The following is a 21,062-nucleotide window of genomic DNA, read 5'->3' as shown; positions in this document are numbered from 1 at the left end:
CCGAAATCCTTACACGCAGTTTCACACATGCAACTTTCTGCGTGCAAAGAACTGTGGATAAGGGTGGGACACATAATGCTAGAACCCAAGGTCAACCCATGAAGCTGACTGGTGGGAGATTCAGGACAGGAAGTACTTCTTCACACAGCCCATAGTTATGGAATTTGCTACCACAAGATGTAGTGATGGCCACCAACTTGGATGGCTTTAAAAAGGGTTAGACGAATTCCTGGAGAAGTCTATCAATGGTTACTAGTCCTAATGGCTATGTGCTACCTCCAGTATCACAAGCAGTATGCCTATGTGCACCAGTTACTGGGGAACATGGGTGGGAAGGTGCTGTTGCACTCATGTCCTGCTTGTGGGTTCCTGGTTGACAGCTGGCCGGCCACTGTGTGAACAGAATGCTGGGCTAGATGGACCCTTGGTCTGATCCAGCAGGGCTCTTCTTATGTGGGTGTTGTTGTTGTTCAGTCGTGTCCGACTCTTCGCAACCCCATGGACCATAGCACGCCAGGCCTTCCTGTCCTCTGCTCTCTCCCGGAGCGTGCTCAAGTCCATATTCATTGCATCAGTGATGCTATCTAGCCATCTCATCCTCTGCCGTCCCCTTCTCCTTTTGCCTTCAGTCTTTCCCAGCATCAGGGTCTTTTCCAGAGAGTTTTCTCTTTGCATTAGGTGGCCAAAATATTTGAGCTTCAGCTTCAGTATCTGTCCTTCCAATGAGCACTCAGGGTTGATTTCCTTTGGACTGACTGTTTTGACGTCCTTGCAGTCCAGGGGACTCGTAAGAGTCTTCTCCAGCACCACAGTTCGAAAGCATCACTTCTTCGGCGCTCAGCCTTCCTTATAGTCCATCTCTCACAGCCATACGTTACTACTGGGAAAACCATAGCTTTGATTAGACGGACCTTTGTCGGCAAGGTGATGTCTCTGCTTCTTACTATGCTGTCTAGGTTTGCCATAGTTTTCCTCCCAAGGAGCAAGCGTCTTTTAATTTCATGGCTACAGTCACCATCTGCAGTGATCTTGGAGCCTAAGAAAATCAAATCTGTCACTGCTTCCATTTCTTCTCCTTCCATATGCCAGGAAGTGATGGGGCCAGACGCCATGATCTTCGTTTTTTGAATGTTGAGTTTCAAACCAGCTTTTGCACTCTCCACTTTCACCCTCAACAAGAGGCTCGTTAGATCCTCTTCGCTTTCTGCCATTAGGGTGGTATCATCTGCGTATCTGAGGTTGTTGATAATTCTCCCAGCAATCTTAATTCCGACCTGTGATTAATCCAACCTGGCGTTTCTCATGATGTACTCTGCATATAAGTTAAGTAAGCAGGGTGACAATAAACAGCCTTGTCGTACTCCTTTCCCAATTTTGAACCAATCGGTTGTTCCATCTCTGGTTCTTACTGTTGCTTCTTGACCCTGGTACAGGTTTCTCAGGAGACAGGTAAGGTGGTCTGGTACTCCCATCTCCTTCAGAATTTGCCACAGTTTGTTGTGATCCACACAATCAAAGGCTTTAGCGTAGTCAATGAAGCAGAAATAGACGTTTTTCTGGAATTCTCCTGCTTTCTCCATGATCCAGCGAAAGTTGGCGATTTGATCTCTAGTTCCTCTGCCTCTTCGAAACCCAGCTTGTACTTCCGGTAGTTCTCGGTTCGCATACTGCTGAAGCCTAGCTTGCAGGATTTTGAGCATAACCTTGCTGGCATGTGAAATGAGTGCAATTGTACGGTAGTTTGAACACTCTTTGGCGTTGCCCTTCTTTGGAACTAGAATGTAAACTGACCTTTCTTGTCTTGTGGCCACTGTTGAGTGTTCCAAATTTGTTGGCATATTGAGTGCAGCACTTCAACAGCATCATCTTTCAGGATTTTAAATAGCTCAGCTGGAATATTGTCATCACCGCTAGCTTTGTTGTTAGTAATGCTTCCTAAGGCCCACTTGACTTCACTCTCTAGGACGTCGGGCTCAAGTTCAGTGACCGCACTATCATGGCTATCAGGGACATTCAGATCTTTCCTGTATAGTTCTTCTGTGTATTCTTGCCACCTCTTCTTAATCTCATCTGCTTCTGTTAGGTCCCTGCCTTCTTTGTCCTTTATCATGCCCATCTTTGCACAAAACGTTCCCTTGGGATCTCCGATTTTCTTGAAGAGATCTCTAGTCTTTCCCATTCTATTGTTTTCCTCGATTTCTTTGCATTGTTCAGTTAAGAAGGCCTTCTTGTTTCTCCTTGCTATTCTCTGGAACTCTGCATTCAGTTGGATATATCTTCCCCTTTCTCCCTTGCTTTTCACTTCCCTTCTTTCGTCAGCTACTTGTAAAGCCTCATCAGACAGCCACTTGGCTTTCTTGCATTTCTTTTTCTTTGGGATGGATTGAGTTGCTGCCTCCTGAACAATGTGACGAACCTCCGTCCATGGTTCCTCAGGCACTCTGTCTATCAGGTCTAATCCCTTAATTCTATTCCTCACCTCCACTGTATATTCATAAGGGATATGATTTAGGTCATACCTGAATGGTTTAGTGGTTTTCCCGACATTCTTCAATTTAAGCCGAAATTTTGCAACAAGAAGCTCATGATCTGAGCCACAGTCAGCTCCAGGTCTTGTTTTTACTGACTGTATAGAGCTTCTCCATCTTTGGCTGCAAAGGACATAATCAATCTGATTTCGAGATTGACCATCTGGTGATGTCCATGTGTAGAGTCGCCCCTTGTGCTGTTGGAAAAGAGTGTTTGCTATGATCAGCGTGTTCTCTTGACAAAACTCTATTAGCTTTTGTCCTGCTTCATTTTGTATACCAAGGCCATGCTTGCCTGTTATCCCGGTGATTTCTTGACTTCCTGCTTTAGCATTCCAATCCCCTATGATGAAAAGGACATCTTTTTTTGGTGTTAGTTCTAGAAGGTGTTGTAGGTCTCCACAGAACCGATCAACCTCAGCTTCTTCAGCCTCAGTGGTTGGGGCATAGACTTGAATTACTGTGATGTTGAATGGTTTGCCTTGCATTTGTACTGAGATCATTATGTCGTTTTTGAGATTGTACCCCAGTACTGCTTTTCCCACCCTTTTGTTGACTATGAGTGCTACTCCATGTCTTCTAAGGGATTCTTGCCCGCAGTAGTAGATACGATGGTCACCTGAATTAAATTCGCCCATGCTTGTCCATTTTAGTTCGCTGATTCCCAAGATGTCGATGTTCAATCTTGCCATCTCATTTTTGACCACCTCCAGCTTACCTTGATTCATTGATCTGACATTCCAGGTTCCTAAACAATATTGTTCTTTACAGCATCGGACTTTCTTTTCACCACCAGACACATCCACAGCTGAGTGTCCTTTCGGCTTTGGCCCAGCCGCTTTACTCTTTCTGGCTCTTCTTGGAAATACCCTCTGCTCTTCCCCAGTAGTATATTGGACACCTTCCGACCTGAGAGGCTCATCTTCCGGCGTCATATCTTTTAGCCTTGTGATATGTTCCATGGGGTTTACTTAGCAAGAATACTGGAGTGGGTTGCCATTTCCTTCTCCACTGGACCACATTTTGTCAGAACCCTCTGCCATGACCTGTCTGTCTTGGGTGGCCCTGCACGGCATAGCTTATGGCTTCACTGAGTTACGCAAGCCCCTTCGCCACAACAAGGCAGTGATCCATGAAGGGGAATCTTATGTGGGTATTTATAAACAATGGCATTAGAACAGAACAACAGTTTCTCCCAAATCAGGTTGGGGTAATGGGGCAAGTAAGAGAATAGTCTCCCCCACAAATATGATATGGACCCTGTTATAGGACATTCAACCCACCCAGGACTTGGCTGGTAAGGGGAAGGCATCCCTGAACTAAAATCCCTTCAGGTGTCTTGCACCCACCAAGAGGGCAGCACCCCAGTTTGAGAACTACTGCCTTAACACACAAGTGAACATTCAAATTGTAGTTTATTGTTCCAAATCGTTTCCAGCACATTTTATATTGACGTATCTGTGCCAACATTGAATAGATCAAAATTCTTGATATTAAGAATATTATCCTGCAAGGTTTTCTCTTTTAAAGGCTTCCATGTATCCCCTTTATAGATGGCTATGTTTGAAAATCATACCTGTGCGATTTGTATTGCTTGGTTACTGTTGAGATCCCACATCTTGGCAATTTTATCACAAGACGCTGTGAACACTTTACTCCCATCCTATAAAATGAGAGAGAGAGAGAGAGAGAGAGAGAGAGAGAAATGGCTTTACAGTATGTATTTGTAAATGTGCATGTCTGAGTGCCAAAGCAGAAGGTGCACCAATAGCAGAGATTTTCTACTGAAGTAGAAAAGAACATTAGATTGCCATAAGATCATGCTTTTTAGCAGATGGAGGTGATCCTAGGGTAGGGCTGTTTCTCCCACTCAAGGATGCCCTCCTCCACTGAAGGAGAAGCCAAGGTTTTGAGTCAAAGCCTTTGATTTCCCAGCCCACAAATAAGCATTACAGATATTTAATAATTAATATTTAATAATACTTCTGGTGAAATAAAGCGACTTACATCACTCCAGCAAACATCGAGAACAGGCCCAGTGTGCATCTGCTGTGCTTTTGGAATGGTCTGTCCATTATCCTGGACTTCCCAACAACGAACCTGGTTAAAAAAAGACAACACTTTAAAAGACAATTCATTTGTCTATCACTTTTAATATATAGGCTTTTACCTTGTTTTTTCTTACAAGATCCTGAAGTCTGGTTAGTTATCTTCCTTTTATACAAAGACAATGGAAGCAGAGAGATTATGGCCATCAAGGGAATCCTTTGATTCAGCTAGAATTTTAATAAAGGCTTTAGCAGTCCAACTTGCTAGCCACTGGGACACACAGGCTCTCAGTTTTATTCCCAGTTATGGACTACACTCCTAGCATTCCTGTCCATTGGCCATGCTGGTTGGGGCTGAAAGGAGTTTATGTCAAAAATATCTGGAGGGCACCAGGTTGGGGAAGGCTATTCTAAGCTATACCATTTGTTTGGGCAACTAAAAATTACAAGGCCAAAAGACTTCCAGATGAAAATGACTCTGGTCTACAAAAGCTCAAGCAGCAATAAATACGTTGGGTTGGTCCAGGCTTAGTCATGCTTAGTGTAGTCCCACTGAAATAAATGGGACTTAATCATGACTAACTTCCCTCATGGATTTCAGTGGGTCGACAAAGTATGGCTAAGTCTGGATCCAGCCAGTTCTTTTATCATAGGAATTTTATTTTTGCTGTAACAGTTGTGCAACCTGATCCTATGCATGTTTATCTGAAAGTAAGGTCCACTGTATTCAAAGGAGCCTACGTCCAGGTTATGTATGAACAGGATTGCAGCATTACATGATCATTCTTCTGGAATTTGTCCGCTCATACAACTTGTTTCACAATAGATACACAAATCATAGCAGGAGATTTTGAGGCTGTAATCCTATACTCACTTACCTGGAAATAAGCCCCATTGAACTCAATGGAACTTACATCTGAGTTGACATGTATAGGACTGTGATGAAAGAAAGTATTGTCAACAAGTAATGCAGCTATTATGTCAAAATCCATGTGTTCAGAGAAGCACAAACTAAAGGAAATTTGATGAAAATGCAAGCCAGATTTCTCCTCCTATTTTTTTCATCTAATCCTTTTCTACTCCAATAATTTGAGAGGTTCTTTATAATAGTAGGCAACAGATAATAATCTAAAATTTTACACTGTCAATACTTCCATACTTTCAGTACGTTGTTACAAACTCAGCTTCTCACAGGTGGTATGCAGTTCCTTTAACCATTAGCCTCTTAAAGTTATCACATTTTGTCTGAAAGAAGCAGCCGTCCAAGTTTGGCACATACTGGGCAGCCTGAGTACATAGTATGCCTTGATACCTATTTTCATTTGTTACTTACATCATTTGCCCATGATCCTGCAATAAGGAAATTACCCGGCAATGTTGGTGGGCTGAAAGCCAAACAACCAATGCTATCATCAGGTGGAGAAGTAACTTCAATATCCTAGAACAGAAGTCAAAGTTACAGACATTACAGACATCTCCAGCAGACAGTTTACTTAGTTAATGGACTAGAAGTTGCACTTCTACAAAAAAATAAAATAAAATTGCAGCCTGTTCGAATACATACTTATCTGGATGTAAATCTCACCAAGTTTAAGGGGAATGATTTACTTCCTAGTAAGGGTGCTTAAAACTGCAGCACAATTGAATATTAGCACGTTTGAAAGTTGAAGCAAAAGAAAGAAAGAAAAGAAGTCCCTATAATGAAGTAGTACAGTTTCCGATGAAATCTCCACTATCTCATATGAACAGCTGTTTGAAGTGTAGTTCTAACAAGCATGGTGGAAACTCAAATTCCCTGATGCAAAAGATACATAAAATTAAGCCAAGCATTCTGACTCATCCTAAGGACTTATCTATGTATTTACCATAGGCCGTACAGTTTTCCTGATGTTATCAGGAAACATGAAATGGATTCCTGCATTGAGCAGGGGGTTGGACTCGATGGCCTTGTAGGCCCCTTCCAACCCTACTATTCTATGATTCTATCTTTTTTACTGGAGAATTTTCAAGTTGTTTATGTGCAAGACTTCTTATTAAATGAGATATTATATTTCTCGCCATGTAAGCAGTGGTTGAATACCTTCATTGGGTTGTGATTATCTGTAGCTGTGCTGCCAAACATGCTGGTGCCTCCAGTTCCAAATCCTGATGTTGATCCAAACAAACTCATCTTGGCCCTGTGAAAAATAGAGTTGAAAACAACTTCTATACATTATTTGCTAAACAGACTTTGCATTACATGTGTTTTCTACATTTGGACACATGTAAATTAATACAGTTACCCAGAAGTAAACCAAAAACATCACCTTCTTTCAAATGGCCTACCTCAGCCTTCCTCAATCTGGTGCCCTCCAGATTGTTTGGACTACAACACTCATTAGCCCCAGGCTAATGGTCAGGGATGATGTGAGTTGCAGCCCCAAACATCTGGAGGGTAGAAGGTTAAGGAAAGCTGGCCAAGCCAAACTGGTTATTCGTCATCATGATTCTCCATGTCACCCTGCCATTTGAAGTTTTAAGCAGGTGGTAACTGGGGAGACCCCTTCATGGATCACTGCCTTGTTGTGGCGAAGGGGCTTGCGTAACTCAGTGAAGCCATAAGCTATGCCGTGCAGGGCCACCCAAGACGGACAGGTCATGGCAGAGAGTTCTGACAAAATGTGGTCCACTGGAGAAGGAAATGGCAACCCACTCCAGTATTCTTGCCAAGAAAACCCCATGGAACGTATCACAAGGCTAAAAGATATGACGCCGGAAGATGAGCCCCTCAGGTCGGAAGGTGTCCAATATGCTACTGGGGAAGAGCAGAGGGTATTTCCAAGTAGCGCCAGAAAGAGTGAAGCGGCTGGGCCAAAGCCGAAAGGACACTAAGCTGTGGATATGTCTGGTGGTGAAAAGAAAATCCGATGCTGTAAAGAACAATATTGTTTAGGAACCTGGAATGTCAGATCAATGAATCAAGGTAAGCTGGAGGTTGTCAAACATGAGATGGCAAGATTGAACATCGACATCTTGGGAATCAGCGAACTAAAATGGACAGGCATGGGCGAATTTAATTCAGGTGACCATCATATCTACTATTGTGGGCAAGAATCCCTTAGAAGAAATGGAGTAGCACTCATAGTCAACAAAAGGGTGGGAAAAGCAGTACTGGGGTACAATCTTAAAAATGATAGAATGATCTCAGTACGAATCCAAGGCAAACCATTCAACATCACAGTAATTCAAGTCTATGCCCCAACCACTGAGGCCGAAGAAGCTGAGGTTGATCGATTCTATGAAGACCTACAACACCTTCTAGAACTAACACCAAAAAAAGATGTCCTCTTCATCATAGGGGATTGGAATGCTAAAGTAGGAAGTCAAGAAATCACCGGGATAACAGGCAGGCATGGCCTTGGTGTACAAAATGAAGCAGGACAAAAGCTAATAGAGTTTTGCCAAGAGAACATGCTGATCATAGCAAACACTCTTTTCCAACAGCACAAGAGGCGACTCTACACATGGACGTCACCAGATGGTCAATATCGAAACCAGATTGATTATGTCCTTTGCAGCCAAAGATGGAGACGCTCCATACAGTCAGTAAAAACAAGACCTGGAGCTGACTGTGGCTCAGATCATGAGCTGCTTCTTGCAAAATTTCGGCTTAAATTGAAGAACATCGGGAAAACCACTAAACCGTTCAGGTATGACCTAAATCATATCCCTGATGAATATACAGTGGAGGTGAGGAATAGATTTCAGGGATTAGACCTGATAGACAGAGTGCCTGAGGAACTATGGACGGAGGTCCGTAACATTGTTCAGGAGGCAGCAACGAAATCCATCCCAAAGAAAAAGAAATGCAAGAAAGCAAAGTGGCTGTCTGATGAGGCTTTACAAGTAGCTCACGAAAGAAGGGAAGCGAAAAGCAAGGGAGAAAGGGGAAGATATAGCCAACTGAATGCAGAGTTCCAGAGAATAGCAAGGAGAGACAAGAAGGCCTTCTTAAATGAACAATGCAAAGAAATCGAGGAAAACAACAGAATGGGAAAGACTAGAGATCTCTTCAAGAAAATTGGAGATCTCAAGGGAACGTTTTGTGCAAAGACGGGCATGATAAAGGACAAAGAAGGCAGGGACCTAACAGAAGCAGATGAGATTAAGAAGAGGTGGCAAGAATACACAGAAGAACTATACAGGAAAGATCTGAATGTCCCTGATAGCCATGATAGTGCGGTCACTGAACTTGAGCCAGACATCCTAGAGAGTGAAATCAAGTGGGTCTTAGGAAGCATTAGTAACAACAAAGCTAGCGGAGATGACAGTATTCCAGCCGAGCTATTTAAAATCCTAAAAGATGATGCTGTTAAAGTGCTGCATTCAATATGCCAACAAATCTGGAACACTCAACAGTGGCCACAAGACTGGAAAAGGTCAGTTTACATTCCAATTCCAAAGAAGGGCAACGCCAAAGAGTGTTCAAACTACCGCACAATTGCGCTCATTTCACATGCCAGCAAGGTGATGCTCAAAATCCTACAAGCTAGGCTTCAGCAGTATGCGAACCGAGAACTACCGGAAGTACAAGCTGGGTTTAGAAGAGGCAGAGGAACTAGAGATCAAATCGCCAACATTCGCTGCATCATGGAGAAAGCAAGAGAGTTCCAGACCAACGTCTATTTCTGCTTCATTGACTACGCTAAAGCCTTTGATTGTGTGGATCACAACAAACTGTGGCAAATTCTGAAAGTGATGGGAGTACCAGACCACCTTACCTGTCTACTGAGAAACCTGTACGAGGGTCAAGAAGCAACAGTAAGAACCAGAGATGGAACAACCGATTGGTTCAAAATTGGGAAAGGAGTACGACAAGGCTGCATATTGTCACCCTGCTTATTTAACTTATATGCAGAGTACATCATGAGAAATGCCGGGTTGGATGAATCAGAGGTTGGAATTAAGATTGCTGGGAGAATTATCAACAACCTCCGATATGCAGACGATACCACCCTAATGGCAGAAAGCGAAGAGGATCTCAAGAGCCTCTTGTTGAGGGTGAAAGAGGAGAGTGCAAAAGCTGGTTTGAAACTCAACATGAAAAAAACTAAGATCATGGCATCTGGCCCCATCACTTCCTGGCATATAGAAGGGGAAGAAATGGAAGCAGTGACAGATTTTACTTTCTTGGGCTCCAAGATCACCGCAGACGGTGACTGTAGCCATGAAATTAAAAGACGCTTGCTCCTTGGGAGGAAAGCTATGGCAAACCTAGACAGCATAGTAAGAAGCAGAGACATCACCTTGCCGACCAAGGTCCGTCTAATCAAAGCTATGGTTTTCCCAGTAGTAATGTATGGCTGTGAGAGCTGGACTATAAGGAAGGCTGAGCGCCGAAGAATTGATGCTTTCGAACTGTGGTGCTGGAGAAGACTCTTACGAGTCCCCTGGACTGCAAGGAGGTCAAATCAGTCCATCCTAAAGGAAATCAACCCTGAGTGCTCCTTGGAAGGACAGATACTGAAGCTGAAGCTCAAATATTTAGGCCACCTAATGTGAAGAGAAAACTCTCTGGAAAAGACCCTGATGCTGGGAAAGACTGAAGGCAAAAGGAGAAGGGGACAGCAGAGGATGAGATGGCTAGATAGCATCACGGATGCAATGAATATGAACTTGAGCACGCTCCGGGAGAGAGCGCAGGAAAGGAAGGCCTGGCGTGCTATGGTCCATGGGGTCACGAAGAGTCGGACACGACTGAACGACTGAACAACAACAACAAACTGGGGAGAGGACTTTCTCAGTCATGGTGCCTTGTATCTGGAACACACTGCCAGACAAGTTCACCTGGCACCAACTCTGGATGTTTTTCAGCATCAGGCAAATACTTTTCCCCCCACTTGCCTAGGAATTTCAACATGTTCTGTAGCTGGTTTTGATGGTTTAATGGCTTCTGCTGGATTATACTGATTTTATATATAGCTGCTTCTGGACTTTTATTGTGTTCAGTGTGGAGTTTTACTGCATATTTTAACTGTCTTAAATGAACACTACCCTGGTTTTCCTGTATTAATGGACAACTTATAAATAAATACAATAATTAAATTACACTGAATGAAATGGGATTTAACAGCACAATCTTAAGTACTTTTCCGTAGAAGTTAGTCCCATTTTGCTCAATGGAGCTTGCTCACAAGTAAGTATCCACAGGACAGCGGCCCAATGAAGTCAACTGGGGCTTGTATAAGACTGCACTGTTAGTCCCTCACACATAAAGTATATTAGGAAGCAATCCTACCAGGATAGGAGGCTGCCTCTGAACTCAGAGGCGACCACCTATCCAATGCAGGGCAGGAGAAGCACGGAGGAGATCATACCCTCTGCGCTTCAGCCACCCTACATTTGTGGCTAGACAGCTGATTTCGGCTATCTAGCCGTGGAAAGGCGGAACGGGGGAAGCAGCTGCCGGATGACACGCTGGATGTGTCGTACCGGCATTTCCCCTTCCCTGCCTTGGAATGCCCCATTTTCGCTGCTCTGCACTCCTCTTCCGAGCGCAGGGTCATTCTGAGCTGCCAGTGAGGCAGCGGGGGGGCAGGTGTCCCGGAAACTGACGTATCCTATGGCCATCTAGCCGCTGACTAGCAGCCATAGGACTGCTCCCTTAAAGACTGAAGCCTTAATTCAATATTCTTAAGACAATGGTTTCTCTACAGGAAGTAGCATGACTCATAATGGGCAACTATTACAAATAATCGGACAGCATACTTCATCCTCACTTTTAATGCTGGTTCACACCATGGAAGATTCAAAATCCTACATAGCACAATCAGATTAAAGCTGCACATTTCAAAAGGCATTAATGTGCATGGCAATTAAATGGATACATTTTCCAGGGTTGATAAAAATAAATTATTTTTAATTTTTAAAAAAATATATAAGATTTTTTAAATTTAAATTGGATTTTTAAAATTTGAATCAAAATTCTTTTGTTTAAATCAGATTTTGAAATTTTCTTAAAACAATTAGTAAAAAAAGAGCCTAGGTCAAAGATATCACCATGAATACTAACTATACAACTTCTAATTATATTCTATGAATATGTTAACAGCAGCTTATGGAAATGGGAGATAACCTGATCGGTCCTATTCTGCACTGCAGGTGGTGTACAGAAGTGCATGCTCTCTCTTGGCCTTGCCTCTCTCTAAGTGCAAAGATAGAGAAGGTCAATGAATAGAGAATTTGGGGAGATGGAATAGATCTGAACAAGGAGGAAGAGTCTGGATATAAATGCTAGGGATAGGGGAGGGGAATAGAAAGTGAAACAAAAAGTAAACTTAACATATTCATACAGTCCTGCCTCTTGGCGAAACTTCTGTTGCATGTATCCTCCACTGTTTACCTACCTTTTAATGAAACCTACATATCTGAATATGTATTAAGGTTATATTAAATAATAATGTACTTCTACTAAAAATGATGATTAAATAGAATCATCCTCACTAGTGATTTAAATGTTGATTTAAATAATTAAAATTGAGTCCTCCAGACAAGCAATTTAAATCATGATTTAAATCAATTTGATTTAAATCAAATCAACCCTGGTATTTTCTGTGATTTTAACACTCAGACCAATACAACTTTAATATCAACTCTGAAAAACACATTTCTAGGTAACATATGCTCCAACTCTCCCTATTTATCATGGACAGTCCTTATTTTCCAGCACCCTGTCCTTGTTTTGCCCCTGTGTGTGCATGCACGGACTTCTAAAGATTTTGCTAGTATGCGCTAGAGTTCTCATTTCAGGTGTTAATTCTGAGCGGAGAGGAGATGCATCTTGGCTCTGGATCAGGAATGACTCTCCAGGGGTTATTTACAACTCGCATCGTATCTAGTCAGGATAGCTAATGGTGAGGGATAATGGGAGTTGTAAGCCAAAACATCTGGAGGGCCACATGTTGCCTACCCATGCTCTACATTTTTGTTGTTCAGTTGTTAAGTCGTGTCCGACACTTCGTGACCCCATGGACCATAGCACGCCAGGCCTTCTTATCCTGCGCTCTCTCCCGGAGTGTGCTCAAGTTCATATTCATTGCATTGGTGATGCTATCTAGCCATCTCACCCTCTGCCGTCCCCTTCTCCTTTTGCCTTCAATCTTTCCCAGCATCAGGGTCTTTTCCAGGGAGTTTTCTCTTCACATTAGTTGGCCAAAATATTTGAGCTTCAGCATCTGTCCTTCCAATGAGCACTCAGGGTTGATTTCCTTAAGGATTGACTGATTTGACCTCCTTGCAGTCCAGGGGACTTGTAAGAGTCTTCTCCAGCACCACAGTTCAAAAGCATCAATTCTTCGGCTCTCAGCCTTCCTTATAGTCCAGCTCTCACAGCCATACGTTACAACTGGGAAAACCATAGCTATGATTATACGAACCTTTGTCGGCAAGGTGATGTCTCTGCTTCTTACTATGCCATCTAGGTTTGCCATAGCTTTCCTCCCAAGGAGCAAGTGTCTTTTAATTTCATGGCTACAGTCACCGTCTGTGGTGATCTTGGAGCACAAGAAAATAAAATCTGTCACTGCTTCCATTTCTTCCCCTTCTATATGCCAGGAAGTGATGGGGCCTGATGCCATGATCTTCGTTTTTTTAATGTTGAGTTTCACATCAGCTTTTGCACTCTCCACTTTCACCCTCAACAAGAGACTCTTTAGATCTTCTTCGCTTTCTGCCCTTAGGGTGGTATCGTCTGCGTATCTGAGGTTGTTGATAATTCTCCCGGCAATCTTAATTCCGACCTGTGATTCATCCAACCCGGCGTTTCTCATGATGTACTCTGCATATAAGTTAAATAAGCAGGGCGACAATATGCAGCCTTGTCATACTCCTTTCCCAATTTTGAGCCAATCGGTTGTTCCATGTCTGGTTCTTACTGTTGCTTCTTAACCCTCGTACAGGTTTCTCAGGAGACAGATAAGGTGGTCTGGTACTCCCATCACTTTCAGAATTTGCCACAGTTTGTTGTGATCCACACAATTAAAGGCTTTAGCGTAGTCAATGAAGCAGAAATAGACGTTTTTCTGGAATTCTCCTGCTTTCTCCATGATCCAGCGAAAGTTGGCAATTTGATCTCTAGTTTCTCTGCCTCTTCGAAACCCAGCTTGTACTTCCGGTAGTTCTCGGTTCACATACTGCTGAAGCCTAGTTTGTAGGATTTTGAGCATAACTTTGCTGGCATGTGAAATGAGCGCAATTGTACGGTAGTTTGAACACCCTTTGGCATTGCCCTTCTTTGGAATTGGAATGTAAACTGACCTTTTCCAGTCTTGTGGCCACTGTTGAGTGTTCCAAATTTGTTGGCATATTGAGTGCAGCACTTTAACAGCATCATCTTTTAGGATTTTAAATATCCTAAAAGATATTTTAGGTGGAATACTGCTGGAATACTGTCATCTCCACTAGCTTTGTTGTTAGTAATGCTTCCTAAGGCCCACTTAACTTACTCTCTAGTATGTCGGGCTCAAGTTCAGTGACCGCACTATCATGGCTATCAGGGACATTCAGATCTTTCCTGTATAGTTCTTCTGTGTATTCTTGCCACCTCTTCTTAATCTCATCTGCTTCTGTTAGGTCCCTGCCTTCTTTGTCCTTTATCATGCCCGTCTTTGCACAAAACGTTCCCTTGAGATCTCCAATTTTCTTGAAGAGATCTCTAGTCTTTCCCAGTCTATTGTTTTCCTCAATTTCTTTGCATTGTTCAGTTAAGAAGGCCTTCTTGTTTCTCCTTGCTATTCTCTGGAACTCTGCATTCGGTTGGATATATCTTCCCCTTTCTCCCTTGCTTTTCGCTTCCCTTCTTTCCTCAGCTACTTGTAAAGCCTCATCAGACAGCCACTTGGCTTTCTTGCATTTCTTTTTCTTTGAGATGGATTGAGTTGTTGCCTCCTGAACAATGTGATGGACCTCCGTCCATAGTTCCTCAGGCACTCTGTCTATCAGGTCTAATCCCTTAATTCTATTCCTCACCTCCACTGTATATTCATCAGGGATATGATTTAGGTCATACCTGAATGGTTTAGTGGTTTTCCCTACGTTCTTCAATTTAAGCCGAAATTTTGCAACAAGAAGCTCATGATCTGAGCCACAGTCAGCTCCAGGTCTTGTTTTTACTGACTGTATAGAGCTTCTCCATCTTTGGCTGCAAAGGACATAATCAATCTGATTTCGAGATTGACCGTCTGGTGATGTCCATGTGTAGAGTTGCCTCTTGTGCTGTTGGAAAAGAGTGTTTGCTATGATCAGCGTGTTCTCTTGACAAAACTCTATTAGCCTTTGTCCTGCTTCATTTTGTATACCAAGGCCATGCTTGCCTGTTATCCCGGTGATTTCTTGACTTCCTGCTTTAGCATTCCAATCCCCTATGATGAAGAGGACATCTTTTTTTGGTGTTAGTTCTAGAAGGTGTTGTAGGTCTTCATAGAACCGATCAACCTCAGCTTCGGCATCAGTGGTTGGGGCATAGACTTGAATTACTGTGATGTTGAATCAGCCTTGGATTCGTACTGACATCATTCTATTGTTTTTGAGATTGTACCCCAGTACTGCTTTTCCCACCCTTTTGTTGACTATGAGTGCTACTCCATGTCTTCTAAGGGATTCTTGCCCACAGTAGTAGATATAATGGTCACCTGAATTAAATTCGCCCATGCTTGTCCATTTTAGTTCGCTGATTCCCAAGATGTTGATGTTCAATCTTGCCATCTCATGTTTGACCACCTCCAGCTTACCTTGATTCATTGACCTTACATTCCAGGTTCCTAAACAATATTGTTCTTTATAGCATCGGACTTTCTTTTCACCACCAGACACATCCACAGCTGAGTGTCCTTTCGGCTTTGGCCCAGCCGCTTTACTCTTTCTGGCGCTACTTGGAAATACCCTCTGCTCTTCCCCAGTAGTACATTGGACGCCTTCTGACCTGAGGGGCTCATCTTCCGGTGTCATCTTTTAGCCTAGACGCATGGACTCAAAAGCTGGGTTCAGACACTCCTTCCTACCTTCATAAACCATGGCTCATTAAGCTAGGCAATATTGTCCAAATCCAGCCATTATGTCAGTGAACCATCTCCCTTCTTCCACCGGCCAATTATGAGGATTTCTCCTAACTCTGATTCCAGTGCATTCAATTATGAATTCAATAGGTAAGGGAGCAAGAATGGTTGCTGAAACTAGTTTAAGAAAATGTACTTTAATGTTTGCCTAGCAACAGCAGAGAATGAGAACTCCCCTATTGGTTGGCAGGATTATGACATCTATTTACTTTCACCTACTGCAGAAAAAGCATCTTTTGAACAGGGTTTCCATTCTTTTATTGCCTTTTTTGATACCTTTGCTGTCACCTGGCCAGCGCTTAAGGTGATCAGGGTCAAGTCTTTTAGGTGTACAGAAGATGTCCCCCCCCCCTTTTTTTTTTACAGCTACTGTAACTGAGCTGGACTTTCACTTTGCCTCTCTCCTGCTTTTCTGGATCAATCTGGTGTCATTTTTTGTAGGCCACAAAAATCTTGCTTTGACACAGCAGGCCATTTGAGGATGAGAACATTGCAGCCCTTATTTGGGTAGGAGATATGGGGGGCTTCTCATGAATTCATTTTCCCCACCTCCATGTCAAGGGCACATGGGAAAGGGACTGGAGTGGTGGAGAGCAGAAGGTAGGGAACAGCAGCCAGGGAGAAGAATTATTAGGTTTGAGTGAAAGGAGAGGCTATGGAAGATGCTTTTCCTGCTGTCTTGATTGTCTCCCATGTTGCATGGGGAAAAACTATTGGGTTGGGATGTGAAACAGGAGGGCTCTCTATGAACTGTCTGGAAAGGGAAGTGGTGGGTGGATTGAAGCTCCTCTCACTTGCTGGCTCCCTGCAAGTGGGTGGTGTTCCCTGTCTTATGTCTCTTCATTTGGGGCCCAAGAGAGGTAGCAGAGGCTTGGGGTGGTGCTCAAATATAGCTATCCCCCCAACCCCAAAGGTACATATCATCTGCACTGAAATCCCTGCTCTTTAATCCTGTGTCAGGGCAGGGCAGGCTGCAGTTTTTGGTGATTGAGGAAGCCACTTTGCACATGCATTGGCATTATTACTTCACATATTCCAGGGCTGAGCCCTTCCACGAAATAAACTCTGTTCACCAACAAACTCATCCTCTCCCAGGAAAAACCTCCTCCCAAGAAAATCCCATGAAACTTTTCACAGCACTTGCTACCCCACAATGCACGGCAGAGAAGCAGACACACCCATTATGCCCATATACCAGTGATAAATGATTTAAGCTGTTCTGGTCCAGAAGCTGTTTACTGATGAAACCAAAGACAGATTCCAAATGGTTAAACTACTCTCAGTCTTGGCTTCTCAGCTTTTTGTACCATGCAGTCATAGAGAGTTACATGTGCTGTGAGAAGTTCAGCAGAGAGCAGGCAACATAGGCAGGGGTTGCTCTATCAAAGCAAAGATGTACAGAAGACCAAAGAGCTCCCACTTCTACGGTAAGTCTATACTGAAAGAGAACTCTGCATATTCCTCATAGTCATTTCTAAAAATGATAATGAAAATCATTTTTCCACTGCTCACAGTCTTCAAAACCTCTGTATTTTAGGTAAGAAATAAACCCACTTTTAAGCTTTCATTTCAGTGTGACATCCCAGCATTGCAGTATAGTTCTTTTTTTCCCCATGACGGAAACTCTGTGCATCTGACAACTGCGTACTTTTCCTCCCAAGTGCTCCGTGGCTTCACAAACACCATCTCAACAATGGTTACAACAATTCTGGAAGGTTGGCCGCTATTACTATTCCCCTACTACAGTTCAGAAGGCTGTGACTCATAAGCATTGGCTTGCCTAAGGAATCCAGTGACAAGTGGGCAAATCCTGGATGGGAACTTACTATACGTTTTTAAAAGGTACAGGGACACGGACACACACACACACACTCCATTTCATTCCAAAATGATTGTTTAAGGAATGACAATGGGGAATATGTGCCGTATATGCATTTCCAGCTTTTTGAATGTCAGCTTAAGGTATGAGTGGAAGCTCTCTGGTCTATTATATAAATAAATGCATTATTGTTTATTTACACTATTGGCAGACCACTTTTCAACCCTAATGGTCGTCAAAGTGGGAGGGGGTAGGAGGAGAGAAGCATCCCCAAAACAGCATTTTCCTCCTGGTACATGAAATGAGGGTCTGGCTTCGGCAGAAGCATGGGACTAATCCTGGCCGGTAAGTAACCCACAGGAAGCCGCCGCCGCCGCCGCCGCCGCCGCCAACTCAAATGAAAAGGGAGCGGAAACAGCACCTAGAGCAGCCTTCCCCAACCTGGTATCCTCCAAACGTTTGGGACTTCAATTCCCAGCATGCCTGTCCACTGTCCACGCTGCCTGGGGCTGGTGGGAGTCGAAGTCCGACGCGTCTGGAGGGCGGGGGGCTGGCGAAGGCTGACCGAGAGGGGCATAATCCGCGACTGGAGCTGGAGAGAGTGACTGGAGAAGCAGGCGAGGAAAGGAAGGGGCGCGGCTGAAGGGAGAACGCGCAGCCGGGCCGGGGGGGGCCCGAAGCGAAGGAGCCCGAGGGAAAGGGCGCGATGGCGCGGCCCCGCCACACGGCATGGCGAGCCGAGGCCGCCTCGCTTACCCACAAGGCGGCTCCCGAGCACCACAGGTGAGCCTGGTCAGACAGACGCGGGGGAGCGAAACGGGCCTCAGCGGGGACGGGACGGGAAGGGGCCGGCCGGCCGGCCTCTTTCCCCGCACGACCCTTTCCTCAGCGCCGGCACGTTACACAGGCTCGGCCTCGGAGCGCAGGCCCGTCGTTAGTGCGCGCATGCGCCACTCGACGCTGAGCTCGCAGGGACCAACGTCAGCTGCGGGGTAAAGGGGCGCGGCTCGCGGCGAGGCGCGCCGGCAGGAGCGCGTTGTCTCTTCTCCTTCTTCCTCTTCTTCTTCCTCTTTTTCCTCTTCTTCTTCCTCTTCTTCTTCCTCTTCTCCTTCTTCTTCCTCTTCTTCTTCCTTTTCTTCTTCTTCTTCTTCTTCTCCTTCTTCTTCTCCTTCTTCCTCTCCTTCTTCCTCTCCTTCCTCTTCTCCTTCCTCTTCTCCTTCTTCCTCTTCTTCTTCCTCTTCTCCTTCCTCTTCTCCTTCTTCTTCCTCTTTTTCTTCCTCTTCTCCTTCCTCCTCTTCTTCCTCTTCTTCTTCTTCCTCTTCTTCCTCTTCTTCCTCTCCTTCTTCCTCTTCTTCCTCTCCTTCTTCCTCTCCTTCTTCCTCTTCTTCCTCTCCTTCTTCCTCTTCTCCTTCTCCTTCTTCTCCTTCTCCTTCTTCTTCCTCTTCTCCTTCTTCCTCTCCTTCTTCCTCTCCTTCTTCCTCTTCTCCTTCTTCCTCTCCTTCTTCTTTCTCTTCTTCCTCTTCCTCTTCCTCTTCTGCTATGTGGCGCTCACGGGACTAGCGGCGTTGTTGGCTTGTGGTTTGCCTAGCCCCGCCATCTAGCAGAGCAGCAGAGATTTTGCAGCAGAGGCGAAATCTGAATGTGTTTCGCGGCGAGGGGCAGAACTGGCGGTGTCGTGAAAGCGATCCCCAGTTAGGTCGTTGCCTTCAGTTAAATTTGGGTTTCGCTTGCTGTATGGAGAACGGGCTCCGCTTCGCAGGTGTTTGTGAAAGATGGAAACTGCTTGCGTGTGGGTTGATAGAGAGGACTTCCGTAATGGGCATTTATAAAGGTAACAATAATTTCATAGCTGCGTTTTTCATGTTGCGGTAAACTTCAAATTGTCCGTAAGCTGCGTTGGCAACAACGAAAGAATGGGCTAATTTAGATATAATTAGAGTGTTGTTGTTGTTCAGTCGCTCAGTCGTGTCCGACTCTTCGTGACCCCATGGACCACAGCACGCCAGGCCTTCCTGTCCTGCGCTCTCTCCCGGAGTGTGCTCAAGTTCATATTCATTGCATCGGTGATGCTATCTAGCCATCTCATCCTCTGCCGTCCCCTTCTCCTTTTGCCTTCAGTCTTTCCCAGCATCAGGGTCTTTTCCAGTGACTTTTCCCTTTGCATTAGGTGGCCTAAATATTTGAGCTTCAGCTTCAGTATCTGTCCTTCCAAGGAGCAGTCAGGGTTGATTTCCTTTAGGATGGACTGATTTGACCTCCTTGCAGTCCAGGGGACTCGTAAGAGTCTTCTCCAGCACCACAGTTCGAAAGCATCAATTCTTCGGCGCTCAGCCTTCCTTACAGTCCAGCTCTCACAGCCATACATTACTACTAGGAAAACCATAGCTTTGATTAGACGGACCTTTGTCGGCAAGGTGATGTCTCTGCTTCTTACTATGCCGTCTAGGTTTGCCATAGCTTTCCTCCCAAGGAGCAAGCGTCTTTTAATTTCATGGCTACAGTCACCGTCTTGCGGTGATCTTGGAGCCCAAGAAAATCAAATCTGTCACAGCTTCCATTTCTTCCCCTTCCATATGCCAGGAAGTGATGGGGCCAGATGCCATGACCTTAGTTTTTTTCATGTTGAGTTTCAAACCAGCTTTTGCACTCTCCTCTTTCACCCTCAACAAGAGGCTGTTTAGATCCTCTTCGCTTTCTGCCATTAGGGTGGTATCGTCTGCATATTGGAGGTTGTTGATAATTCTCCCGGCAATCTTAATTCCAACCTGTGATTCATCCAACCCGGTGTTTCTCATGATGTACTCTGCATATAAATTAAATAAGCAGGGTGACAATATACAGCCTTGTCGTACTCCTTTCCCAATTTTGAACCAATCGGTTGTTCCATGTCTGGTTCTTACTGTTGCTTCTTGACCCTCGTACAGGTTTCTCAGTAGACAGGTAAGGTGGTCTGGTACTCCCATCACTTTAAGAATTTGCCACAGTTTGTTGTGGTCCACACAATCAAAGGCTTTAGCGTAGTCAATGAAGCAGAAATAGACGTTTTTCTGGAATTCTCCTGCTTTCTCCATGATCCAGCGAATGTTGGCAATTTGATCTCTAGTTTCTCTGCCTCTTCGAAACCCAGCTTGTACTTCCGGTAGTTCTCGGTTCACACACGGCTGAAGCCTAGCTTGTAGGATTTTGAGCATCACCTTGCTGGCATGTGAAATGAGCGCAATTGTGCGGTAGTTTGAACACTCTTTGGCGTTGCCCTTCTTTGGAATTGGAATGTAAACTGACCTTTTCCAGTCTTGCGGCCGCTGTTGAAGGGCTGACATTAGTCACTTAATGCCCGTGGATTTCAATGGGTCTACTCTAAGTATGACGATGAGCATAATCCTATGCATGTTTAGACAGAAAAAAATCCCAGCAATGCTGCAAGTTGTAGGACTTTTTTCTGTCTAAACATGCATAGGATTGCATCCTAAATCTGGATCCAACCCTATGAAAATATACGGCACATTTTACACTGTATACTTGAAATGATACTAAATATTAAAAACAGCACTGACTCTTCTGGCACCTTAAAGACTAA

General features: G+C 44.3%; 1 protein-coding gene and 1 long non-coding RNA gene across 8 annotated transcripts in view; one reads left to right on the top strand and one right to left on the bottom strand.

The window, feature by feature from the left end:
* Window positions 1-18,424, bottom strand: part of RAE1 (ribonucleic acid export 1) — a 37,707-nt gene extending 19,283 nt beyond the window's left edge. For all 5 annotated transcript variants that reach the window (XM_084854224.1, XM_084854221.1, XM_084854222.1 and 2 more), the window contains exons 1-5: window positions 18,242-18,424; window positions 6,657-6,753; window positions 5,910-6,014; window positions 4,536-4,628; window positions 4,105-4,191 (exon numbers count right to left, since the gene is read on the bottom strand). In XM_084854224.1, coding sequence (XP_084710350.1) covers window positions 4,105-4,191; window positions 4,536-4,628; window positions 5,910-6,014; window positions 6,657-6,746 — 375 coding nt within the window. In that variant the 5' untranslated portion in view covers window positions 6,747-6,753; window positions 18,242-18,424. The remainder of the gene's footprint in view (window positions 1-4,104; window positions 4,192-4,535; window positions 4,629-5,909; window positions 6,015-6,656; window positions 6,754-18,241) is intronic.
* Window positions 18,023-21,062, top strand: part of LOC146348880 (uncharacterized) — an 86,638-nt gene continuing 83,598 nt past the window's right edge. For 2 of the 3 annotated variants that reach the window (XR_014790747.1, XR_014790746.1), the window contains exon 1: window positions 18,495-19,316. This is a non-coding gene — a long non-coding RNA (uncharacterized LOC146348880). Of the gene's footprint in view, window positions 18,269-18,494; window positions 19,317-21,062 lie in introns of those variants that run through there. The other variant, XR_014790748.1, reaches the window with a different exon arrangement.

Source organism: Heloderma suspectum, chromosome 4 (assembly GCF_057233095.1).
Source record: "Heloderma suspectum isolate Gila_16-S chromosome 4, 16-S_ref, whole genome shotgun sequence".
Classification (NCBI taxonomy): domain Eukaryota; kingdom Metazoa; phylum Chordata; class Lepidosauria; order Squamata; family Helodermatidae; genus Heloderma; species Heloderma suspectum.
Note: the sequence above shows the minus strand (reverse complement) of the source record. Positions and strands in the feature narration are given on the sequence as shown.